At 46.3% G+C, this 18,460-nt stretch overlaps 1 protein-coding gene across 7 annotated transcripts in view; it reads left to right on the plus strand.

Moving 5' to 3' along the window:
• The window catches only part of Blcap (BLCAP apoptosis inducing factor), a 28,784-nt gene extending 11,895 nt beyond the window's left edge, over nucleotides 1-16,889 (plus strand). Inside the window, exons 2-5 of one of the 7 annotated variants that reach the window (XR_001872101.2) lie at nucleotides 5,318-5,531; nucleotides 10,047-10,147; nucleotides 10,868-10,965; nucleotides 16,755-16,889. Coding sequence is in view for 1 of the 7 variants with exons in the window: in XM_029557496.1 (XP_029413356.1) it covers nucleotides 5,408-5,517; nucleotides 10,868-10,965; nucleotides 16,755-16,851 (305 nt within the window). In the remaining 6 variants the exon portion in view is untranslated. Of the gene's footprint in view, nucleotides 1-5,317; nucleotides 5,532-10,046; nucleotides 10,148-10,867; nucleotides 13,567-16,754 lie in introns of those variants that run through there. The other 6 variants (XR_003847413.1, XR_003847409.1, XR_003847411.1 and 3 more) reach the window with 6 other exon arrangements.
• The last annotated feature ends 1,571 nt before the right edge of the window (nucleotides 16,890-18,460 follow it).

Here is an 18,460-nt window from a genome sequence, read left to right on the forward strand (position 1 = left end):
GATGTCTCCTGAAAAAGTAAGGCCACAAAGCCTCAGAGGAAACATGTACTATACCCCATTGCCCACTGTGGCTCCTGGTATGAACCAACCACAAGCCCCGTGAGACTAAGGGCCAGGCTTCTTTGGGAGGATGCCCTGCTCCAGCCCTCAGTTTCCTTATAGGTAAAATGTGAACTTGAGCAAAGATAGTTTTCCTAGCCCTGGTGTTCTGGGAGCTCTTTCTCCTAGGATCTTAGGGTCCTTGAGCCCACTTGAGGAAGGTGGCTAAGTGAGTTGGTGGCAGGGTACTTTGGAGACTGCATGCATGTGCTCTCTGCTTTCAGTGTACACTACCTATGTCAGGAAGCTTTCTGCATTTCTTGCTTTTCTTGGGTGCTGGCTAGTCTAGAGCCCTTCATTCAGCCTTCACAGACGCTGCTGAGGTGCATGCCAGAGTTTCTCTTAGCAACAGAGAAGGGCACAGTCCACCAGTGCTCCACCTGCTCAGGAGGCCTGCCTCCTATTCACCTCTCTAGTATTTGTCAGAATCTCATGCGTGGTGAGACCCTGGGACCACAGTGGACAGTTTCTGCTATCACAGTGTCCTCCAGGCTAACTGGAAAGGGGATAGCATTGAGCAGATCATTCCAAAGCACCACAAGGACTGTGGCAAGTGCTGTGAGAGTCTCAGGAAGGAGCAGGTGCAGGCCACGGAGGACTGACTTTCAGGCTGAGACCTGAAGATGAAGAGTAAACATTTGAGCAATGACATAATAGATGAGATGCTACTACTTACGATCCAATCAAGCATCTCTGTGCTCACAGATAGACACGGGGCTGGAAAGTAAAGGGAGGACCACCAATATCTGGCTGCCTTAGAATCAGAGTCCAGAAGACTTTTGGGGAAAAAGAGGTCAGTCTATTTAAAGCTTGCACACTAACCACTAAGGGACACTAAAGGGGAGATTTAAAGCAGAATTGCTGTTGGCAGGCCCCAAAACAGCCCTAAGAGCTCCAGTTTCCAGCCTACAGGGCACATTCACAGTAAGCAGCATGTGAAGTCAGATTCTTTCCGAGGGAACAGTACGTTTAAGCAGTGGAGGCATGGGGCTGCAGCAAAGGCCACCTCTGTCTTGATCACTGGGAGTGAGGAGAAAAGATCTCAGAAGTGGCAGCAGATGAGGCAGGGAAGTCAGGGCTTTGCAGGCCAGATATTGGGGGAGATGGAGTCCATTGAATAAAACTTGGATTATGCATCCTTTTCTAGGGGAAGGGGAGAGGCTGGACAAGCATCCATATAGAAGACCTTGTCTCCCTTTGGAACCTGGGAAACGGACTCAAACACGGGGGTCAGGAGTAGACTGCTGCAAGGCTTCAAGGAGCCCCAGGTCCTATGCCCTGCCTTTGTGACTGACTGTGCTCTTCCCCCAGCCTCAGTTTCCTCACCTTAAAATGGAGGTCATTATCATCTGCCTCAAGGCAGTCTCTGCCATGCCACTCCCTCTGTTCTGTAGCCCCCCATGTGACCCTTACTAGGCTCTCAGAGAGCAATCCCTGCCTCCTCTGGGAGCAGTCCAGACGGGGATATGTGTGAGAGTGTCTCATCCTATCCTGTTGAACAAGACCCTTCTCCAAAAACAAATCCTCTGGGTGCTTCTGGCCTCTCACCCCTTTTCCTGGGGAGCTGTGGATAGCTTGCACTTGGACAGCTCTCTCTTCTACCATTCCCTGCTCCACACTGGTGGTAACCTTCTAAAGATGAGACAGGGAGACAAGAGATAATAGGGCCCTGGGCTCGATTCCCCACTGCTTGGCATGTGACCTTGTTCTCTGCCACTCATACTCCTTGAGGGCTGTTTCTCCATTTATTAGTTAAGGAGAAGAAGTCTTTAACATTTCTAAAGCCATCTCCTTTGAGACACTGGTGACCTTTATTCTTGTTACTTTAGTCTTGGAAATGTTGGCTGAAAGAAAGTGTGTTAAGACAATGCAGTATTTAATCAAAGGATTTTGCATTAAGGAATAAACTTCCAGTTTTACTCGTGGGTGCAGAAGTGCCAAGAATATTCATGTATAGCCAGGGCAGATGTAGAAGGGCTCGTAAGAGAGGAAAACAGTCAAAGCATCAGTGGTTCCCTAGTATCTGTGGTCCCAAGGAGGGCACTGAAGTCCTGCATGACCCTTAAGCATAGGGGCCCTGTCACTTGACCAGATGCAGAGCCCCAGGCTTGGCACAGCTTCTGTTGTGTTGGTCGGTGGCGCCGTGGGTGACTAGGTAGGTCTCTGTCGATTAGTGCTAGACTCCTAAAGGAGCTGACAACGGGCCTTTCCTGAAAGGAAGGGGATTGCATCCCAAGACTCTTCTTGACAACTCTAAAGTGATGGTAATTACTTTCCAGACTAGTATTTTAAACAGATATGTGAGAACCTCACAAAAGCACCACACCCTGGCATCTTCTCTGGCAGTAGTGCACACATGGTAAAGCACACATGGTAGGTACCCAGCAGAACTGGATGTCAGTGGATTCCTGGTTATGGTTAGGGTAACTTCTCTCTACCTGCCCCATGCCCTCAACCCCACATGGAGAGTTTTGGAAGCTTGATACTATTATGGGCCCCTCCCTGTCTCTGGGCAGGTGGGTGAGCTGGCAGCAGGGCAGAGTACAGACTCCTGTTCCACAACCAAGCCCAGCTCTGGAGAGGTGCTGTCAGCTGGCCCACAGATTGACAGGGCCATTGGCCCCTGACTCCTGAGCTCTGACACCACAGACTGAGCTGCTTGTTGTCATGGCTCATTTCCGTCATCTGTCTTCAAAGATCATGAACATCTTCACCATCATGATGGTCTCAGAACTGCCTTCCCTTCAGCCTCACACCACTGCCACACACACACTTGTCCCTGGGATCACTCTGCCCAGATGGACCTACACTGCCCTCTGGGCCCACACCCTTTGCCAACTCAAAGGAGAGACCCAGCCTCTGCAGCCCCCAGGCTTCAGCTGTGTACTGTGGGGGTTGGTCTGCTGCTCACAGATGGACAGGGCTCTTGAGGGGGGCGCTGCTTTTCAGTGGATGACTTTTGAATTTGTTTTCACTTGTCAAATATGAACAGTTATTTCCATATGCAGCTGTTTTTATGGGTGCCATGTGGTTCCATTTTGCACTGACAGGAACTAAGGCCTACAGGGTGCTTAGCAGACACCCAGCTACTGCAAGTAATGACCCTCACAGCTGTGCCTGCCTGACAGATTGGTGTGCGATTGTGACTGATATTTGAACTAGTGAGACTGGATTGGGCCTCCTTAGCCCTCCTTAGTTGCCAACACCTCTGTACCTCTAGACCTGTCTCTCTGACCCCTCAGTCTTTCCCAGTCCTATCTCCTCCTCTTCATTTGAATCTAGTCATCTCTGGTTGCTTAGTTGCACTGATGTCTCAGCTTCTAACCCAAGCCCTTTCAATCCATGATCCATATGATTGCCATTGGTTTTCTTACCAGCCTAGGTCATACTCTGTGGCTCATGGCTCACCCTTTGTCTTTCTATATTACTCAGGGGTGGAGTTCTATTATTATTAATGGAGCTACTACTGTTCATGGGCTGGCTGTCACCTCCCCATGTATCTACTCTACTCTTAAGTACCAATCAGAGGCAACCACCTGATCTCTCAAAGGAGATGGCCTACAAAGGTGTCAGGAATGGGAGTGACAACTACCACCAGCATGAGGATCAAGAAGGAATTCCTGGGTTGGTTGAGGGGTCTTCTCATCTCTCTTTGGATTAGCAGAGTGATAGAGGCCGATAAGGCATTGCTGTGTGAGAGGAACAAGTGACAGTGGGAGGCAGATAGCCACTCCTGGCTTTGAAAGGTAAGAGCTAGAGAAGCGGAAGGGACCCCTTTTGGATGGCTTTTTTTTTTTTTCCGTTTAGCTAATATCTGGCAAGTGCTTTTCTAGATCAGCTATGATGAGCAGTTTATCAGCAATATCTCCTGGAATCGTACAGAGCTTCCTAAGGTTGGCACAATCATGCCTGCTGACAGAAGGGCTTCCATTTAGCCAGGAGGAGGGGCAGAGCTGGGATGTCGTCATCCCACCCCCCCCCATCCCATTGCCCTGCAGAGCATTACCTGAACCACAGTCCTCTTCCATCAGATGTCAAGAGTGGAGGAAGCAGGTGGAGAGCTGCTGGGATGAAGAGCTGGGGCTGGGGTGTGAGCATATATGGCGATTATTAGGGCTTGAGGACTGAGACACAACTGTTCAGAGAGAAAGAACTCAACAAGAGCTGCTGACTTTATAAACATTAAACAATAGAAATATTAACCTATTAAAAACTAGGGGTGCAGGAAGGAATTAGATACTGTAAAAGTATCTGAGGACACCCTCCCCCCAAGCCAAAAAGCAATGAAATGCCATCAGGAAGGCAACTGCCAACAATGCACAAGGGCAAGTGGTAGTCCATGTCCCAAGATGCCTGGAGTAGACTGGACTATTTGGGCTAGTCAGAGTTAACCAAGCATACAGCAACCTGCTCACCCAAACCCAAGAGGCTTAGCACCAGGCCAATGACTTGTCCTCACACCATTGCTGGGAGGTGCCACGTAAATATTTGCCAGTATGAAGTAAACATCTGAAATGAGAAGTTAGATCAAATTGAACCAGGCACGGAGGTGTATGCCTGTAATCCCAGGATTTGGGAGGTAGAGACAGGAAGATCAGGAGTTCAAGGTCAGTTAGAGGCCAGTGTGACCTACATGAAACTGTACCTCAAATATAAATCAATCAATCTGTCAGTGTTTAAGCTGCTACTGATGGAAGGGAACTAAGAATCCTGTCTTTTGGCTAGCTGGGTGGGGCTGACTGAGTTATTCAGAATTGATATCCACTAGTGGTCAGGACTAGAAAGACCAACCCCTCCTTTAAGCAGAGTTGTGCATAGTGTTTGGAAGTGTTACACATTCATGGGTCTTGAGATCTGAGGACCCCCACCCCAGGTAAACTCACCCAGTCTTGAATGAGTTTGCTTCCATCACCTCAGATTCTCAATTGTCCCCATTTTATGTAGGACACCTCCAGTAAGAACTGGCAGAAACAGCCTGTCTTCCCTGACTCGAGCATCCCTTTCACACATTTTGCCACTCCCCTAGATAAATACAAATTTGCTGTCCTAAGTCTTTTTGCAATCCATGTTTCCATTATTTTCAATCAAGATTAGATAGACAAAATCCCCATTGGATGTTTCCCAGTGACTTGCTGTGAGTTACCTGCACTCACCATGCCTGTTTCCTCATCTATAAAAGGAAGCAGTTGAACTAGATTATCCCTGAGTTCCTTTCCAGCTCTAGCATCACATCCTCAGAAGCCTGGATCCCTCGGACAGTGTTGATTCGGGCATGGAGACCCCAGACTGCATCAAGTTTGCGTTTCAGAGCATGGAAGGATCATGAAGACGGCTGCAGCTCCACAAAGGTGGCCTTGGCAGGAGTTGGTTCAGATGATACTGTCGCAGATGATGAAATGCCTTGGCAGAGCCATGCAGGTATTTCGGTACAGGTAAGGGATAGGGTGGGGCTGTCCCTCTTGTGACTCCTTAGTAATGTATCCTTACAAGATTGGACATCTCCAGACTAGTGGATGTCAGTTAGATGGGTCCATTCTCATTGGCAAAGTAGGTGACCTGTCTTTCCACACACTCTACTGGCAGAGCTGCAAGGCTTTCTTCTCCCACCCTGAAATGCCACCTTGTGTTCATTGTCTTTGTTTCTAATCACACTTTCTGGTTCTCTGTTCAGGGGGCATGTTCTCTGAGAAGGTTGTGGCTATGGACACCATAATCAGCAAGGAATAGCTTAACTAAGAACTGGAGCAAAACGAGAAGGCTTGTTTAAAACTCAGGTTCAGATTGTTGATCCATTGTTCACTAGAAAGAAAACTTATTCCAGAGTCACCTCAGAGCACATATCCTACATCAAAAATAGTTTTAAGGGAGTGAGGAGATGGCTTTTTTTGATAGTGCTTACATAGTTTAATTGAACCCGCCTTCAATCTCCAGCACCTTAGTAAAAGCCAGGCATAGCCACACACACCTGTAATCCCAGTGCTGAGTTAGAGTACAGGAGGATCCCGGGGGCTTCCTGGCCAGTCAGTCTAGCCAAATTGTGAACTCTAGGTTCGGTGAAAGACCCTGTCTCAAAAAAATAAGGTGGACTGGGCCTAGAGAGATAGCTCAGCAGTTAAGAACACTGGCTGTGCTTGCAGAAGACCGGGGTTTGAATCCCAGCACCCACATGGCAGCTAACAACTGTCCATAACTCCAGTTCCAGGGGATCCACTAGCTTCTTCTGTCCTCCACAGGCATTGCATGACACGGGTGCACTTACCTACATGCAGGCAATACATGTATACATAGAAAATAAAAATAATAAATATTTTTTTAAAAGTAAGGTGGACAGAGATGGAGGAAGGCACCTAACATCTACTTCTGGCCTCCACACACACATACACACATGAACACACACAAAACCAGGTACACCCACATATACAGGTGTACACCCACAAAGGTACAATTAGAACTCACAGGAACCAGTCCTGAAACTGGGACTGGAATTCTAGGGACTCTGCTGAGAAGACTGAAAAGAAGGGACCATTGGAGAAGACCACAAAGCACAGAGATCCCAGAATCCAAGGAAAAGTCTAGAAAGATGAGTGGCCACAACTGGGCCATATGCACAGAGGTCAGGGGAGGCCAGGACATGACTTTGGACCTTTGCTGCCACAACTCTGAGGACAGGACAGAAGCCCCAGGTGGCCAACAGTAAGCCTCTAATCTGGCTAAGAGAGCAGGAGGAGGGAGGAGGGGGCTCCAGGAGCCTCAGGGCCAGGAAGGCTCCCATGCTGGAGGACCACACTGGGACAGGGGAGGCTGGGCAGCTGGGCTTGAAGAGTGGGGACAGCAGGCAGCGAGGGGCCCCAGAACAGTGGGATTAAGTGTTGAGGTGAAGGGATTAGTTGTGTTGATGGAAGGAACAAAATTCAATCATGTTCCTTTTTCCGGGGAATCTGATCTGCGTGTTTTTGGGGAGCTTGCTTCCACCCTGTGGGTCCTGACTGCAGCTAATTAGCCGTTGACTTCATCTTGCCTGATGGCCGGGGTCGCGTCTTACACATTCTTTGTACTCTAGGTACCTAGCAACAGGCAGTCAGCGAGGTAGGGGCTGAATAATTATTTTCTGCCTCAACTCGGATGTCTGAAATGGAGCTTCAGGTGTTTTCTTTCTGTTAAAAGGCTTCCGTTGGCATCATTCAGGGAATCGACAAAGTTGTAGAGTCATGGTTGCACTGTCTGGGTCTCGGAATGCTCCCTGGCCTCTGGGTGTAGTTCCTCATAGTTTGTACACTGTCAGAGCCATTGTCCTGTCTGATCATCACAGCCTGACTGACTTGTATGTCGTGAAGCAGACAGCACTAGTTACATTTCACAGGGAAGGAAACTGAGACCCCAAGAAGCAGAGCAGAGGGAGAGAATGATAAGCTGTGGAGAATGTGGGCACTGGGTCACAGTCTTGAATGCTCTGGTCTCTCTTAGATAGTGGATAATGAATTTAACTATTTCTTCCATATTGAACAGAAATCCAAGTGAGCCTTGGTTTAACTGACTGAGAAAGGGCCTCATGCTACCCTTTGACAAGACTCAGTAGTAAGAAGTGTACCTAAGGAGGGAAGTGTAGCTTCTGCATGATAGAGCAGCCTGGGTCCCACTTCAGCCACATGAAATGGGGACCAGGAAATCCCCTTAAAGGTCATACACGCCTGTATAAAGGAGAAGGATACTAGAAAGCCACAGACTTCTGACTTCTTTCACCAAGCATTCTGTCTGTCCAGAGGCTGGAGAGTACAGGATAGAGAGAGCTCTCAACTAGACCAGTGGGGTTGGAGATAAACAGATCAGAACATTGTGGTAGATGGAAATATCGAATACTTAGAATCCTTAGCTGTTAAAAGTCAGGCCAGGGGTGTGCCTTGGGTGCAGCCCTGGGTGGATGGTAGAGAAGCCCCTGGGTTGGGACATACAGCTTTAAGAGTCAGTTAAAGGCACTGGTGAGTGGCTCACATGTAGTCAGGGTGTTGGGGATCCAAACATCAGGTACCTGAATCCAAGGTTGTAAGACTGAAGAAAGATGCAATTAGTCGTACTGGTATGGGACCATTACCACTCAGCAGTGGGGACTCAGAAAGGGAACTTGCTGGGGAGGTAGAGAGAAAACAGCAGAGGGCCCAGGGCAGGAAAGTAAGTTAGAAACATTTAAGGAACTGATCAGGGTAGCAGAGAGGGAAAGGTCTGAGAGATGCAACAAACTAGGAGAGGGGTTGCCACGGCAACCAAGATAGTGAAGGGTTTCAAGGAGAAAGTAATCAATACTGTCAAATGTGGCAGTGAATTCCAATCAGATTGAAACAAATTTTCTCTTGGATTTCAGGATTTCACTTGTTGTCGCCTTAAAAAGAGCATTTGGAGGGTCATAGGGACGTAAATTAAAATACTGTCGATGTGCAAGGACATAAGGCTGCCAACTAAGAGTCCTTCATGGAGTTTGGAAGGAAAACTTAGAGATGTGAAAAGGGGGAGTAGGGGGCAGGGGGAATGAGCAAGTTCATAGGCAGACATCAGCTCCCAAACGTGAAAAATGCTCAGTGAGCAGTCTGCACGTTCACATATTCCAATGTAGCACCTACTGTGTGCCAGGCACTATTCCTACCACTGTGGATCCTTTGGGGGAAAAAGTCAGACAAAATCCCTAGCTAGTGGGGTTTGTATGGTGGTAGGAGAGACACTCATCACCGTGCAATGTCCCACAGTAATGGGAATATGCAGAGGACTGGAGGATGGAGGACCAAGAGCTCTGCCCTGGTCTCACTCTGAGAGACCTCACCAAGAACTTGATGCTGCAGACTAAAATGGAAGAGAGAGAGAGTTTCCTGGGAAAAAAAAAATAGCATTTGGGGTCAAGGGGACATCCTATGCCAAAGACTTGCCGAGAAAGGACAGAAATGGACTGCAAAGAGGCAGTCGGGGGACTGAGCTGAGGAGAAAGAACCAACAGGATCCAGGCCTTCTTAATCTCAGTCTGAAAGAAAGAGTAGTGCTGGCACATGGATATCCCAACTGAGAAACCTGAGTAGTTGAGGTTAGGGATGGAGGCATCAGTTGGAATAAGGTCCCAAGGGGACTGGGATTGAATGCAGAGGAATATAAATCAGTTTGGGGTAATAATGTGTATATGACCAAATGGGGCAAAATTCAATTATTTACCTTTTAGAGAGCAACCTGATCTCCATTTTCTTTTGGGAGCTTTTATCTGAGCTGTGTCCTGCCTACATGTCTGATTAGCATTGGTTTGATCCTGTCTCATGACTGGGGTTGGGTCTTAATACTTTTTTGTGCAGCCCACAGTGAGCTTTGGGGTGCCAAATCAACATTTTCTGGCTTAGAATGGAGTACCAAAGTCAACATTCAGACTTCTGAAAAAGTCAGACAACTTGTTATGGTGCTAGAAAGAAGAATTGGGGTATTTAAGTCTTCAATGGTGGGCATTTGGCAAGTGAATGGAGAAAAAGTAGAAGAAAAAAATCTGCCTTGTTCACTCTTATGAGCCCTGGGTTTACATTCATCATCCCCTAGAAGAGTTTCTGCAACCCTCCAGGAAGGAATGGAAGAGAGGCATGCCAACACCACACAAGTGACAGGAGATGTCTGTAGACCTCCATCTACCCAGTGTGATAGGATGAAAGAAAGAAGCAGGCTAGGAGGTCCTGGAGGAAGCAGGTCTGCCTGGAGTCCTATAGATCTAAAAATGTCCTGTCAGAGTGTCCCACCTTACTGCATTGGTGTCAGGTGGGACTCTCCCCACGACAGATGTTCTGTGTTTGTGTGTGAGTCCTGTATTATGGTTTCCTGTGCTTCGGTCTTCACTCCATCTGAAATATACTTTTGTGTGTGATGTGACAGAGGTAGCTCTGATTCAGCTTGCCAAACACTACTCACTGGTCCCTCACTGTCTTTTCTCCCAGTTCCCTGTGTCTAGTCTCTTCATGCTGTTGGTCTGTCACCGCTGAGCCAATGCCATATTTTAATGAGCAGAGCTTTGTATAGTGTCTTAATATCAGATATGGTAAGTACCTTTGCCCTGCCCTTTATTCTTTTTAAAAAATTACCTTGTTATATTGCCAGTTTACTTTTATATATCTTATGATTAGCTTGTCAAAGTTCCATGGTGGGGGCAGGGATAGGATCTTATTAAGTGAGACTGCATTGGAGGGAAAAATAGCATCATTACGGCGCCATCAGCTTTTCCCATCTGTGAGCATGGCGCCTGTCTCCCATACTCAGCCTTGCTTGTTTGTTTTGTTTTGTTTTGTTTTGTTTTGTTTTTAATGCCTTCTAATAAAAGCTGGCCGTGCTGGTCACAGAGGTTCTTCACATTTCTTAATGGGTTGACTCCTGAGTAGCTTATTAGTTTTGTTGCTTTTGTGACTGGAAAACTTGCCCAGTTTTTCATTTTGCTTTCCAGATTTCAATCAATTTGCTAATCACTGTGTTCCATTCACAGACACACGGAATGAACGTGCTTTGCCCCTGGACACATAAATGAGAACACAACACACATGTAAATCAGAGCTAATTGGCTGGAAATGAATTTGAATGTTTGAATTAAGTTTCAATTATACAAGTAAAGCCTGAATGCATTTTCTTTTAAATACAGATGAGCAAGTCCCTCCTGGCCCCTGACTTCCACCTTGGGCCTTGCCCCTCCAGTAGGCGGGAACTGCTCTTAGTACTCACTGTTTGTCCAACATGTCTGTCCTATTGTTTCTGTCTATCATGTTGGCAGGTGGTGTCCACGCCAGAGGTGCTTCTGAGCCCTGCACCCTACAGGACTGGCTTCGAGTGGCCGCCCACATCTGCGTTCGCTCCAGTGCTCCTCAACTGGTTGGAACCAATTTTACCGCCTTTTATTGAGTTGTTTTCTATTGACTGACTATTGAAATGCTTCCAGTGCTCTTCATTAAGATGCCCCTCCAGGAATAGCCTGGCATTGCCCCTTCTGCTCATATGAGAGTATTTTTCTGAGACAGAGCCTTAGAACTGTGGGGCCACAGGGAAGACACCTCCTAAATTCAGACAGAAACAGATAAAATGTCCTTCAAAGAGTCTTTCCAATTCACTCTGCTGCCAGAACTGCTCCAAGGTTAATGTTTCCACCAACAGGGTAATGAAAATAAATCTCGTTAGTGTGTATTTTTCTGCATCACTAGTAAGGCGGAAGTTTCTGTTGACTTTCATTCATACTTTCTTCGATGACTTGCTTGTCTGTATTCTGTGTCCCGTGCTTTCTTTTCTTTCATTTTTCTGAGAAAACGAAAGTCTCTCTATGTAGTCTGTGCTGGCCTCAAACTTGAGATCCTCCTGCGTCAGTCTCCCAAGTACTAGGATTGCAGATGGGCCGCCATATCCTGCTTGCTCCCTTCCTTCTTTCCTCCCTCCCTTTTAAAGCTATTTTTTCTTTTCTTGGTTCCTCTTTATGTATTTCACGTATCTCATATTCTAGCGCTTTGTTGTAGTTAATGCCAAAGTTTTCCACATCGTGCTTTTTTGCCATTTAATTGAATTGCTTTTAGAGAAATTTAAAATTTGATCCAATCATATGTGTCATATATAAAGAACAAATTCTACATGCATGAACCTTACCATCACCCCTCCTCAACACTAATTGTCTCAGCACTGTCTATGGATGGTAGACGACTTCACTGATTTAAACTTACTACCTTCATCTGCCACCACCCCCATGTGGTATGTGTCAGGCTGTCTCTGGCCCTCCGATGTGCCCGTCTGTTCTCAGGCCTGATGATGAGCTTTGATACCAGTCAGGACAGATTGATCTGCTTTGTTGCTTTTATAGAATCATTTCGGTCGTTCTTGCATGGTAGCCCTTCCACGTTGATTTTTTAATTAGCCTGTCAAGTTTCAAGAAAAATTTTGCTAGGAAATTTTGTCAGGGTTACACTGAATTTACAGATAAATCTGAGGAAAATCGACATCTTTGTCATGCAGTCCCCTGGCCAGTACATATTGTACCCTCCCAGTTCAGATCATCGAGTGCATGGCTGGTTTGCACTGGGTAAACTCTTGTCTGTTTCTTGATAGATTTATTCCTCAGGCCTTTGCAGGGCTGCCAGCAACTGTGAACGGGGCCCCTCGGCTCTTCTCTACGTGGCCCCTGTTCTCCATATTCCATCTCAATCTGTTTACTAATCACCAGGCTTGCTCTGCAGACACACAAAGTAAATGTTCTTCCTCCCTGGGCACAAACACATGAGCTCGGCCAAACACACAGAGCTGACATAATTAGCTGAAAACAAATTAGAATCTTTTCAAATTATGTTTTAATTAAAGAAGCAAAGCATGAATACATTCTTCCATTTAGAGGTAGAATGACCAAATCCACCTGTCTTCTCCTCAGCTGCCCAAGAGCCCGGGGTTTTCTCCTCCAGGAAGCCTTAGTTAAGAGTTTCTGGATCTCTTTCCAGAGTCACACGCAACATAGCATCGATGCAGGTATTTGGAGAAAATGTTCCCCCCATGGTTGATGTACAGTATCTTGCCGTCCGCCTAGGTCACACTCCTGTGTTGCGTGTTTTCCCTTTGAAACACCCACAAGCCTGCAGTAAGTTTTTTCCTCTTTGTTGGAAAAAGTCATCAGAGAACACCAAGTCACATGTTTCAGAAACACTCCTTAGAAGACCTGGGTTCGATTCCCAGCACCCACATGGCAGCTAACAACCATCCATAACTCCAGTTCAAGGGATCCAACGTCCTCTTCTGACCTCCGTGGGCACTACACAACACGGATCCACTTAAATACATGGAGGCAATACACATACACATAAAATAAAAATAAAATATCTTTTAAAAAGAAGTTCTCAGAATAGTATTGGGAGCCTTGTTCCTAAGCTGTCCACAGTTTGAGTTTTTGGTTTGTGTGGTTTTGAGTTTTTGAAACTGGGTCTCATGTATGCCCGGCTAGCCTCAAATTTACTGTGTAGCTTAGGATAACCTTGAACTCTTTTTTTTTAAAAAAAAAAAAAAAAAAATTTATTTTTTTTTTTAATTATGTGTATATGTGGGAGGTAGATGGGTATGTGCATGTGAGTGCAGGTGCCTGTGGAAACCAAAGGTGTCAGATCTCCCAGGAGCAGGAGTTACAGCTGAACCACCTGTTGTGGTTGATGGAAGTCGAACTGAGGTCCCCTGGAAGAGGAGTATGTGCTCTTAACCTCTGAGTCATCTCTCCAGCCCAACCTTGGACTCCTGATCCACCTGCCTCCACCTCCCAAGTGTTAGAATTATAGACCACCATGCCCAGCCAAATCTAGAATCCTATCTTGCCTTATGAAGGCCTCTCCTAATACCATCTTCACAACCATTTTTTAAAATATTTTTATTATTTTATGTGTATGAGTATACTGCCTGCATGTATGTGAGTGCACCCGTGTCATGCAATGCTGAGGAAGTCAGAAGAGAGCTTCAGATTCCCATGGAACTAGAGTTAAGGACAATTTGTAGCCACCATGTGGGTGCTGGGAATCAAGCCTGGGTCCTCTGCAAGAGCAGTCAGTGCTCTTAACCGCTGAGCCATCTCTCCAGCCCCTCAACCATTTTTTTCTACATTTTCTTTCTAAAACTTTCTGCTTGCTTTCTTGGATTTGTTTTAAAATTATTTTCCGGTTTTCATATCTAGCAAATTACTGCATGTGAAGGTTATTTAAAGTGTGTTATTGGTATTTAATTTGGATACATTTTAAAATAGATAACTAAGCTTTCTAATTGAATTTACTGGCTAATCTGTCATTTCCCCAGTAATTTAAGCTTCCTGCCTTTGTCACAGCTCTGGGTCAGGGCTCTTTCTGTCCACCCATCCGTCTGCTTGAGGGTGTTGCTTTAATAACTGCAAAGGCACTATTAGTTCTGCAGCCTTGTCTTGGTCAGTCTTGTGTATTTGTCCCACAGTTTAGATTTTAGAGCCAGCTGGTCAAGTTTTAAAAGAATTGCTAGGATTTTATTTGGGATTGCACCAAATTCATGGGTGAGTCTGAGGACAGTCAGCGTCTTTATCCTACAGTCTTCCCCCCAGTGTGCCTGCATGTCATGTCTACCCAGTTCAGATCCTCTTCCTGCCTTTCAGGGACAGCTTGGTGTTTTTCTACCCATGACAGTTTTGCCTGTATCTTGACAGATTTATTCTTAGGCTTTGCTCTCAGTCCTCAGCTCTTCTCTGCGTGGCCCCTGTTCTCCATATTCCATCAACCTGTTTACTAATTGCCGAGCTTGCTCTACGGACACACAAAGTAAATGTATTTCCTCCCTGGGCACAAACATGAGCGCAGCCAAACACACAGAGCCTGCATAATTAGCTAAAAACAAATTAGAATCTTTTCAAATTATATTTTCATTAAACAAGCAAACCCTGAATACATTCTCGCTTTTAGAGGCAGAGTGACCCAAATCCAGCTGCCTTCGCCCCTGCCAAAGTCCTGCATCCCATCCGCTCCACAGCTTTGCGTGTTGCCTCCCTGGGAATGCATAGGATCCATGCAGGTGCTCTGACACTGAAAGAGTTTACTGTAGCTACATCTTCACTCCCTCTTCTGACTTTACAACACAGCCATGCTGTCCCCTAAAGCTCTTACCCTTTAACACAGCAGAGTATTCATTCCTGTCAGTGCCCCACATTTCCCGCCTCCAGGCTCTATAGATGTTTAATCACTTCCCTTTCTCTCTGCTGTTATGAGTAATGATGGAGAAGTGGGGTGCTGGGTCTCCCAGTGTGTGTCTTCAGTTTTGGCAAACTTCACTGGTGCCCTCCAGGCTTTCTGTACCATGTAAACCCCCAGCAAGAGACTAAGAGGACTCTTGTCCCCACACCATAAGCAGTTCTTAATATTTGCCAAGCAGATGGGTGAAAAGTTAAATCCTTTTTTAAATTTGTATTTCCCGTTTGCCCATGAGGTTTTCATATGTATGTTGGGCATTTGTATTTTCTCTGAACCGTCTGTTTATTTTTGCTTACTTTCAACATTAAGGTGTTTTAGCTCATTGACTTGTAGAATTTCCTCATGAAATCTGGGTAGTAATCTTTTGGGCTTCTCGACAAATGTTTTTTTTTCTAACCTGTCTGTTGCCCTCAGCTCTCTGTAGAATCTTAGGTTAGAAGTTTCTAATTTTGTTATAATCCAATTCCTCAATCCCTTTGTTCTTTCTTGAATATATATCATGTTTGGTCCTTCCCTACGCCTAACATTTAAATAGAACCTTTATTCTTTTCTAATGATTTCACAGTTTTTGTTCTTGGCTCTTTCACGCATCTGGAATATATTTCTATGACTGAACTGAGACAGCCTCTAACCTTTCTCAAAGCGGACAGCCAATTATTGGAACACAATGGATCAACTAGTCCATCTTTCTCTGCTGCTCTGAAGTGCCGCTCCCTCGTAGAGAGGCCCCATAGCTAGGTGGCTCTGAGGCCCCTGGGTTTTTTTTTAACCAATTATTTATTCCTGTCGGTACCAGACTATTTTATTTGCTTTTGCTTCTTGCCTTCTGATATCTGTTGAGATGGCGCATCTCATTGTACTTTCTTCACAGCTGTCTCAGCTCACTCCTCCACACAGATTGTAAAAGCTGTTTGTCAAATACTGTGAATTCAGAGATTAATTTGGGAGAAACTGACATCAACACAATACTGTGCCATTCACTCTAGGATGTGGTAGAACTCCAAATTTGTTCCAATCTACATCCTCACACAGTTTTCCCGTAGGAAACTTGCCTGTTTCCTCGTGGGTTTATTTCCATAGTTTCTGTTACTGTTGAGAATGAGTTTCTCTACCCCGCCCCCATTTTGTTTGGCTTTTGTTTGCTACATTTCTTTTTAATCTACTTTCTAATCACTGTACTTCATTCACAGACACATATAAAGTAAATGTTCTTCCTCCCTGGGCACAAACATGTGGGCACGGCCAAACACACAGAGCCGGGATAATTGGCTGAAAATAAATGGGAATTTTTTTCAGATTAAAGTTTAATGACACAGCGAAACAGGAATACATTCTCCTTTTTAAAAAACAGAACACGGCAGAAGCTGAGTCCCTTCTGGCCACCTGCTGCCATCCCATTCCCTTCCTCCTCCCCAGAGGTGGCACTGCGATGGGCTCAGTGTGTACTTTTCTAGACCTTCCTAAAAGCTTGTAAATATATAGCTAGTCACCCACAGGAAATACAGAATTTTGTCATCAATACTCAGTTTTTATGCTGAGTGAATGCTATTACAGCTGCAAAATGGAATGCCACTATTGCCACACATCGTAATGTGGTAGTGAGGGAAGGGGGCAGGGGTGGTACTGCCAGGGACAACAGTGGGGGGACAGAGCAGCTGTGGACACATGGTGGATTGGACCAAGGGCCAAGTAGATTCATTACAATTCCAAAGACAGTACCTTCAAACCATGTGTGGACATGAGGATGGAAGGGAGTCATTTCTGAAGGACTCAAAACCAGCTGTCACATGGGACATAGTGGCTCTTGGGAACTAGAAAAGGGTATTGTGTATGCAGCTTTGAGGACTCCCAGGAGCCAGCTTCAGCTGGGATTAGGAGGGGCAGCTTCAGGGCATCACTGTCCTCTATTGTTAGTTTCTTGGCTGTCCCCCTTTCCTTTCTGCCTAGGTGCTGCTGGGCGAACACGTGTGACGTTTGGACCCCTGACAGCCATATTGTGGTCAGGCGGGGAAGGAGACGTGGAGCTCTCTGCTGGGACCACTGACTTCTGGACTTTTCATACTGAAATGAATAAATGTTCTTTTGAGCTACTCCTAGGTACTGTTCTGTTCTCATGAACACACCCTTCCTAGTACAAGGAATCTTAGAGCTGGGCTGATGACAGCCATAAGGAGTGGAGTCACACTCGCTGACTGAGAATTTAGAGGCCCTTCCTCTTCCAGCTCCACATCTCACACATCCCTGTCAGCCAACCTCCCCCTCAGACCTACTGCTTCTCCCTCCAGTGGCATTGGTGGCTACTGGTGTTTCACCTAATTCAAAGTCATGGCCTTAAAGATACCAAGGGTGTCTTGAGAGGCTAAAGCAGGAGGACGGTGAATTGGAAGACCATAGTAAGACCCTATCTCAACAAAACAAAAAGACACAAAAGTGCAGGAGTCAAGTCAGTGTGGGGAACCTCTCGTGTGTCCTCTGTGAAAAAGGTGGCAGTAGCCACCTTAGCATGTCCTGGGGTCCAAGGAGATAATGTCTGAAGAATGCTTAGCCCAGGGCTAGCACCAAGCAAGTGCACTATAGTGTATGGTACCAGCTCCAGGATTCTGGGCAGTGCCCTCATGGCATAGGCCAAGTCAGCAGCCACCCCTGACCAATCACCAGTGGTCAGTAAAAACAGTTATGTTATAGATGAATTCCATTCCAAACAAGTTGGAATACAGAGTGATTTCCTGGGAGGGTGGACACAACATGATGGCTGTGGCCTGCTCTGTGCTGGGAGGACACACAAGCCCTTCACTGGGCCCCTTCCTCCACCAGGGCCCCTCAACCTCACCAGCCTATCCTGGGAGCTTTTGGTTATCCAGTGATAATACTGCCCTGGACACCGCAAACTTGGGGGAGACCTAGTATCCACATCTCCGTAGGTTTCTCCCACTAATTGTCTAGGATTTTACTTCTATTTAGGCAGGGAGTGTCTGTTGTTCCCTTTTTAAATTGTGTGTGTGTGTGTGTGTGTGTGTGTGTGTGTGTGTGTGTTTGCACACGCATGCTACAAGCCTTCCCCCTTGTTTATCCGTTTTTTTGAGACAGATCTCTCACTGGGACCTGGAGCTCACCAGTTAAACTAGGCAGCTTGGCCAGTGAACTCCAGGAGTCCTATCTCTGCCTCCCAGCCTTAGGATTACAAACCAGGGCTACCACACCCAACTTATAAGTGGATGCTGGGGTCCAACTCAGGTCCTCATGTTTGTATGACAAGCACTTTGGTGACAGCCCTCTCCCTGTGCTCTTCCCTTTTTGCTGTTCATGGCATCAGTTTTAATTTCTTGAGTTCTTTCCTCCTTCCAACAGCCCAGCCACACTGTTAACACCTTCCTGCTGCTAGTCTCGGGAGACTAGAACTACTGCACCCATGCTGTAACAGCCCAGAACCCCCAAGGCTCCAGTCAAACTGGGAGCGCAAGGACCCTACAGCCAGTCTCCCTCCCTGTATGTGCTTACTCCTCACATCCAGAGGAGAGGAGCACCTCCCCCTGGGAGTCTAAGGTGTAACTGAAGGAATGTTCTGGGGTTGGTGAGACCAGGTCACAAGTTTTGCAGCCTGGTTTTGGAGCTTACCTTATGCAGCCCAGCTGTGTGCTGTGAGAAGTCTAATG

The sequence above is a fragment of the Nannospalax galili genome, unplaced genomic scaffold (assembly GCF_000622305.1).
Source record: "Nannospalax galili isolate Female #2095 unplaced genomic scaffold, S.galili_v1.0 scaffold228, whole genome shotgun sequence".
Taxonomy (NCBI): Eukaryota; Metazoa; Chordata; class Mammalia; order Rodentia; family Spalacidae; genus Nannospalax; species Nannospalax galili.